Raw genomic sequence first — 7,685 nt, 5'->3', positions numbered from 1 at the left:
CAACCCAAACAGGAGAAAGAAACTGGCTGAAAATAGACTAAAGGGCTGAGGACGGAAAAGTTTCATCAACAGAACTTTTAACTGACTAAAACCTGTCGAGCTGGCACAAAAAGTACATGTCAGAATATTTCTTTGGCCTCTACAGTTCAGTAGTTTCAGAAAAATAGAGAGTCTGCTTGACTGGAGGGCACATAGAGCTTTTCTATACACCAGCAGCCACATTTTGACATATAATATGTGGATTTGTGTTTAATTGTTTTATTTCATAGAGGACATTCTGACGTGTCATAGCAGAGCACAGTTGTGACTAATCATATGTGAAGACACTTACTTACTGTTGTTACTTCCTTTGTGCTTTTCCTTTTTCTTGCCATTTTATACTTTTGGACTCAAAGGAAATCACACCTGACGGTCCCAAGACTGTCAGTTTAATTACTGTACGTTATGTATTCAAACAGCAATCTTCCACTTTATTGTAACATTCTGCAGCTCTACTTAAAACTTGAACTTTTTTTATTGCCTCTTGTGCAATTTAATTTCCTCTGAGTGTTTCTTCTCCTGCTCGACAAGATATAGTTTAGTGCTAATCTGTGACCCTCCAACTGTAAATGAAACCCAGCTCTCAGGTGTATTCTAGTGTTATACTGTCTCTGTGTGGCTAACAGCGGCACCTGCATGACATGTGACTGATAGGTTGCAACCATACAAGCTCCTGACATAAATGATTCCAAAGCATGTCTTTTGATTTATATATTACACACAACATGACTGCTGAGTGATCAGTTTCACTGCTTTTCAACAAATATTTGACCTCATTAAAGCTTGTTCACAAAGTCTGAAGAGAAGCTCGACTGAGCTCATTACAGGCCCTCTTTGAGGCGTCTAGGGGAGAAAAGCACAGGTGTAAATAATGACGTGGATGATGGCTGAATTCCATTTAAGCCCCTCAGCTGCTGGCTCACTGTCATGGCTTACTGGGACACCTGAATAGAACACGGCCATCCTTAATGTGATTAGTAACACCTGTGCTCTTGCTGCTATTGGTCAACGTCTGCAGTGAAAAAGGCTTATATCACTTTGCTGTTTGTTTAAGGTTATGCAGACTTTACTGAGTACCTAAAAACCACAGTAAAAGCAAATGTGTGCTGTTATAAAGGTGATCGGAAAAGAAATTCAACCCACAGAAAAGCAGCAGTTTGTCATTTTATGTGGCTGTTTTACTCATAGTGACTTCTATTAGTCTGAAATTGTCAGTGTAGTTCAGTTATCTGTCATTACACTGCTTTGATTGATCGATTGCTCCATTTGTGAAATGTTGGTTGATTTACCTGTAACTCTTTTTCTGATGTTTATAGTTTTGACAGTGGTGACTGTGGGTAAGATTTCCAATAATAGCAGCAAAAATCCCCACCTGTCAGACCAATCAGACCACATTTTATTCAAGATTGTTGTTAGAAAATTCATCTTATTTGCAGAGGTCTGTCACGTACGTGTGCTGTTCCCCACCGTGACTTCACACTGGGCTACAAAACACAGACAAAAGGCTTGAGCCATTTCAATCATGGGGAAAATACTACAGCTTGGTTTTATTAGACAATGAAAGACATCACTAAGAGGTGCCCGAGGAGCTCGTTAACAGATACTGAAGGCTAAACTAAGACAACGAGGACATCTAGTGGGGAAACTAAGACATGACAAAGAAAAAGCACAGAGCTCTACCCTTTTGTTTTCTGCATGAAGCAGGCAGGACGGCATTGACTGCACTTCATTGCTTCTGGAAAGAGCACCAGAATGAGCAAACTCAAATGACAGCAGCTTATGTTGCTGTTTCAGCTTCTAAGACACCAGCTTACCATATCAATGTGATTCATTTAGTTTAAAATGTTACAATTTACATATGATGCTATTCATATTTCCAATATTCTTAAAACATTTGTATATTTTGCCATGAACACGAAAAAAAAAAGGAAAGCAAAACAAGGATAAAAGAAAAAATAATTAGTTCTGTTTCAATTTTGTCTTATTTTGCAGTTGTTGTAATCTGATTACTTCTGTCTGTGTAGACTCGTGTGCTGCTGCAGTTGGCGTTACCTGATTTATGACAGCTCTGGCACACAGATATATACAGTATGTAAGGTCCAGATGGCAGCTAGCAAACAGCCTTCAATTTCAACCCAGTTTCCACAGAGAGATGCAGAGCTTTAATTTGGGGAGTCATTTTTCTATCTTGCTTGTTGTGCTGTTGAGAGCTTCAGACTGTGTTTGTGTAGTTTTGGTATCAGATAGCTTGAGGCTGAAACTTGAGTGTAAATATTTGTAAATGATACACTTTTTCCTCATTATTTCTTATGTTACTCCCTTTTTTCTTATTTTGGTGCTGCTCGCTCCGAATCCTTCATACATAAAATGTCCTTGATCAACAGAGTTTCAGCGTGAGCCTGCCATTCCTGGATGCAGAGAGAGTGGGTGGTCTCTACTGCATATCAAGGCCAGAACACAACAAAATTTGATCATGTATTAATGAACAGCTTTCTGCTCCTTTGGAGCATTCAGTCTATTGCTGTGTCAGCTGCTGTATTTACAACACCACATACACCTTGAAAGTGCATCATCGAACATGCAAGGGAGTAAAAAGCCTACCCCGAGCCTGATGTTACTATATGAATGAACATTAGAGGGCAGTCTTTCATAAGCAATGATCCAAAGTTTGAGCAGCACCTAAACGTGTGTTGACATAACATCCCTAATACTGACCCTTATTGTCTTTATGGCAGTGAATATTATTGGTCATTTTATGTCACATCACCTTAGACCCCTGAGCTACACCTACAGCTTGAGCAAAGATGTATTCTCTCACCTTAGACTGACAATTACTGCATTCTTTTAGAGATGTCGAATGTGTGGCACTTTGGATTTCAGTGTATTTATTTTATTGTTTAGGGGCAGACACAGTATACAGCTATCTGATGCATTATTGTAGTGTTTTTAGTGGATGCTGATTTGAAACACTTAGAAGGGCTTTTGATCAGGTAGTGAGTTCCAGGACTTTGTTCTTTTCACAGAAAAAGCCATCTGAGCAAAAGACGTTGTGCATTGGTGGATCTGCTGCAGCTCGGTATTCTCTAGATGTATTTGCAGAGAGGCTGAGGAGCAGGTCCGTTAAAACATTTAGACACAAGCTTTACATAATGAACATCCGTAAAGTTTGCCACAGTTAAAATACTTAAGATGTGGTGATGTTAGATGGATGAGCACTGATGTTAGTGTCCCTGTCTGTGCCACAAATGTGTTCAAGCAGACAATTACACTGTCATCAGACTTGGTTTGGAAAGTTCTAAGCCTTTGTGTTCAACTTGAGCATCACTGAGAATGAACACAAAGAAATCGAAATAATGAAATACCATCAGACCTGCATAAACTCAATGACATAGTGTATTTTTGTAAAAGTACTTTTATTTTCTGAGCCCTTAAGCACATAAAAACAATTGCATTCTTGAAAAATGATACATCTGAGTGGCAATTCTGGTTCAAGTACAGCAGTTCAACCATTGGTTGCAGGGGATTTCTTCATCCTTAAGTACAAACATACTGTTTGTTGTATCCCTAGAAAACACTGAGCTGTAAATAACATTTGACTGATGTGAAGTGACACTTGATGTTTGGGATCCTGAAAATGGGTCTGAAAATCCATTTTAGTACCTGAATTTGTTAACATTGCTCAAGCAAACCTTCACAGAACAAAGAAAAAGCCTGAATGCTTAACTAAGCTATAATATCTGTTGTGTAGACCAACAACAACCATGAGAAAATCCAATGAAAATTTGTCAATAAAAACCCTGACCTGATTTGAGTAGTATCAAAGATATAAAGTGTAAACGTTACAAAAGTACAATTTACATATATACATTATCTGGGGTCCTGCCCACAGTGTGTTTTCCCCTTTGGGAAGCAAATGCAAAGTCTTGTTAAGGCACTCGCTAACACTCAATAACTTATTTCAAAGACAGAGTGAAGAAATGTCTTAAATACAAGCTACTATAATTTAGCCAAAGTTATTCATATATCCACAGATATGTACAAAAACCACCAGCAGTTACCTTTTTTCTGATGAAAAGGCACTTTTGAAAAACACAAGTTCCTATAGCAATAGATTTGTGATACCTCAGGGGATCAGATGCCATGAATGATGACAAGGTTGCTTTAAACGCTCTATCAAGGCACCACAAACATACTTATGTCTTTGCAGGGATGCACAAAATCTCCCACAGTGAGGCACCATCTCGTGCATATTCTGGGATGCTCCAGGCATAATCTCATGATGGATATGGATACATAAGTGTCCATAAATGCAATCTGGCCTACATGTGCCGCTTCATGTGGAGCGCCAGGTGATCTGAACGGGAAAATGCCCGCTCGCACAGGTGGCACTGAAAAGGTCGGTGTCCGGTGTGCTTTCTGAAGTGACGGGTCAGCTCATCTGACCTGGCGAACTTCCACCCACAGCCTTCCCAGTTACAGTGGTAGGGCTTTTCACCTGAGAGACAGAAGGAACTTTCTTTAGATGACAAGCTTTATACGTGAACGGCACAAAATTTAGAAATGACAATTGCAATTGAATTAAAAAGAATTGGGCCTCTGTGCTCACCTGTGTGTGTTCTCAAATGGGCTTTGAGGTGGGAGCTCTTAGTGTAGGTTTTCCCACAGCCAGGGAACTCACAGCTGTGCGTGGCGGCGCGTTTTCTGGCCCATGACCTGCGGCCTCGCTTCTGTTTCATGCTCCCCACGTCATCGTGCGCGTAAAACTCCAGCAACGATGGCGACGATGGAGGGGTGAGCATGAGCCCCTGCATAGCAGCCGGATGATGCTGCTGATGAACGCGGACGGGCTCTCTGTGCATGCTGTACTGCCCTTGAAAATGGGACAAACTCGGCTGTGCGTACTGCGGATGGTAGGGCGCGTTCATGTACTGGTTCTGGAGATGATGTTGATTCGGATGATGAGAACTCACGGAGTTTATCTGCGTCAAATGACAGTCTGTGCGTCCCTGGGGTGCAGGATGCTGCATGGAGTGCGCACCGAAACCTGGCAACCCACCTGGAACTGCAGCCTGGTGGTGCGTAAAAGTTGCTGGGTGCACGGAGCGCATCGGCTGTCTCTCATACATCTGTCCCATAAAGTCCCCACCACCAGCAGCCATCATACAAGGCTGACCCACAGGCTCGGTTTTAATTTTGTATCCAAGCGGTGGAGGAGACGTGGCCACTTGGTGGTGAGCGGGAGTTAACGCTTGCAGTTCGGTGTACTCCCGCCCGTCTCTCGCCTTGCCTGTGCTGTCCGTTGAACTGTCCCCGGGGTAATTCATCTCTGGAGTGAGAAGCTCCGCCATGAGACTGCGGACTGGGCCCGAGCCTGTGAAGCTCACGGTGCCGTGGTAGCTCTGTGCGGCCAGGTGAGAGGGATTGTGGTCGCTGCTGTCTGGCACAGAACTACCGCTGCAGCTCTCCGGAGACTCGGGCAGGGAGTATGCACACTGCTGCGGAGAAACGTCCCCGTTGCTGTTGGTGCTTCCAACGTCGGAGCCGATAGTGTTCGACAAGATGAATTCGAGGTCCAAAAAATTTCCCAGCTCGTCGTCGTCCTTAGGAGTCAAAGCAGGCGACTGCACGATGCTGAACTCCACTTCGATGAGCGGGTTGTCTGCGCTGCTCCGTGCACACTCGTCCACCTTGCGCAGCTGCACGGGAGAGCAAATGGGAGCAATGTTAGAAGAAGACAAAGTGAGCCAACAGTTAGACGTACATATGCAAAAATCATAGAGATCCCAAACTTGAAATCAGCCACTTACATTGTCGAACTGTTTTTCTTCCATCCCTTGGACACTTGGAAACGATGTCACGGCAGGCATCACTGCTTCAGCCACAGCCATGCTGACCTCGTAGACGAAGAAACAAGAGTTTAAAACTATAAACGCGAACAGAGTCTGTCCTTTCTGTCCATAGAGCGCCTGACAGCTGAGGAGCGTCTCTGAACTGGGAATGCGGCTGTCAACAGTGCTAACTGAGCCTCTTATAGCTCCTTTATCCCACCAATACAGAGAGGTGTGGCTTATACTCCCCCAACACACACAAACACATGCACACCTCCCCCACGACAGCCAGTGGCGCAAACAAACAAGAAGTGGCGTACAGGTGCGACAAGCAGGTAACTCACTGAAGTGCATAGTTTCCATTCATGCATCATCTATAACCGATTACTGGAAGGTGGCGGGGGGCTGGAGCCCATCCCAGCTGACAGTGAGAGCCAGATTCTTCCAAATCGCAGATGAAACTAAACTTTATACTTTCCCAGCTTTATGCATAAAATCAGTCATTTTCCCCACTGTATTTCCAGTCTTGAGTGAGATGTTAAAGTGCGTGAATAAGGCAGTGATGTATAAAAGTGTCAATTCACCTCCAATTCAGCAATCCATCTCATTTCTGTCTCATGGGAAGGCAAACACTTCCCCTGAGGCAGGTACAGGGGGCGACACTAAACCTGGCAAATGTCACCGAGCGCAGGAAAGTCACATTTCCAGTGCGTAAAAGGTCCTTCAAGTTTCCTGACCATGTGATGTTAAAGTGCAAATATTTCTTAAAACATAACAAAAATAACACCTTTGACAGGAAAATTGGGCCAAGCTGTCTCCAAGTGCTGCCCCTGAACCAAGCGAAGTATCTGAATGTTGTAACAGTTTTGTCTCAGCCTCTTAAACACACACGCACAAACACTGACTCCTCGTTAATTTGTCCCGACTTGATCGCCGCATGTTTAACACAAACACAAACGTGTGAAGCGGAGGCTCATCGAAACGTGTTTATCTCGGTGTCAACAAAGGACAACATGTTTCTTAATGATCTCCCCCCCTGCAGCCATTTGAGTTCCAGAGTCATTGCTATGGTAATGTGCAGGTGGATGGGTGCTGACAGTGGAGACCTGACAGAGAACAGACTTACAAATGAAACTTTGAGTTAGTTTTGCTTTATGTGAACAGTCAGTTGAGGCAAACACATTCTACCTCACAGCTTTAGAATTGTACGAATACAGTACATCATACTAACTCCCTAACCCTAGATTTCATAGTTATTTATGAGGTCCACACACAAACTCTTCATCCATATGGACCAAACACCTAAAATAAAGGTGTCTGCATTTTTTAAAAAAGTATTTTAATGTTTCATATTTTATTTCTTCTGTTAACTTTCTGTAAATCCCCAACATGAATGTCAAGAGTTCCAAAGTCTGACAGGAGTAAATGTCAAGCATGAATTCAGATTAAAGGTGTTCCTGTTAAAACTTCTTCACTAAAACATGCTGTTGTAACTTTTAAATCCTAAAAACTTCTAGGCTGCTAAAAAAAACTCCAAATGCACACACCCATGCACGATACATAACCATCTATTATGTCTGCCACCACTCCACCCAAAGCATTAGAACAGACTCAGTGATTTTAATTTATAACTGCTATCAGCAGCAACAAAAAGCAAAGCTAATTTAACGACCATAAACAGACACATTTTAACAACTTGGGAATATTTATTTGTTCACATATAACACAAAATATTTCCCTATTTGGTGAATTAGCAATGCTTCATGGTCATTTCTGCCTCGTGTCACCTTCATCAAATGTTTAATGAAGACAAGAAAA

General features: G+C 42.6%; 1 protein-coding gene across 1 annotated transcript; it reads right to left on the bottom strand.

Moving 5' to 3' along the window:
* Positions 1-3,440: 3,440 nt before the first annotated feature.
* Positions 3,441-6,108, bottom strand: klf17 (Kruppel like factor 17). Its single transcript, XM_076745293.1, has 3 exons — positions 5,847-6,108; positions 4,646-5,735; positions 3,441-4,534 (listed from the first exon to the last, which is right to left on the bottom strand). The coding sequence occupies exons 1-3, from the start codon at positions 5,925-5,927 to the stop codon at positions 4,359-4,361; spliced, it is 1,347 nt and encodes a 448-aa protein (XP_076601408.1). The 5' UTR covers positions 5,928-6,108; the 3' UTR covers positions 3,441-4,358.
* Positions 6,109-7,685: the final 1,577 nt, after the last annotated feature.

Source organism: Chaetodon auriga, chromosome 12 (genome assembly GCF_051107435.1).
Source record: "Chaetodon auriga isolate fChaAug3 chromosome 12, fChaAug3.hap1, whole genome shotgun sequence".
Classification (NCBI taxonomy): domain Eukaryota; kingdom Metazoa; phylum Chordata; class Actinopteri; order Chaetodontiformes; family Chaetodontidae; genus Chaetodon; species Chaetodon auriga.
Note: the sequence above shows the minus strand (reverse complement) of the source record. Positions and strands in the feature narration are given on the sequence as shown.

Coding starts and splice junctions, on each gene's coding strand:
- klf17 (XM_076745293.1), bottom strand. CDS start 5,927: ATGGCTGTGGCTGAAGCAGTGATGCCTGCCGTGACATCGTTTCCAAGT. Junction 5,736..5,846: donor AAGAAAAACAGTTCGACAAT/GTAAGTGGCTGA, acceptor TCTCCCGTGCAG/CTGCGCAAGGTGGACGAGTG. Junction 4,535..4,645: donor CCATTTGAGAACACACACAG/GTGAGCACAGAG, acceptor TCTGTCTCTCAG/GTGAAAAGCCCTACCACTGT.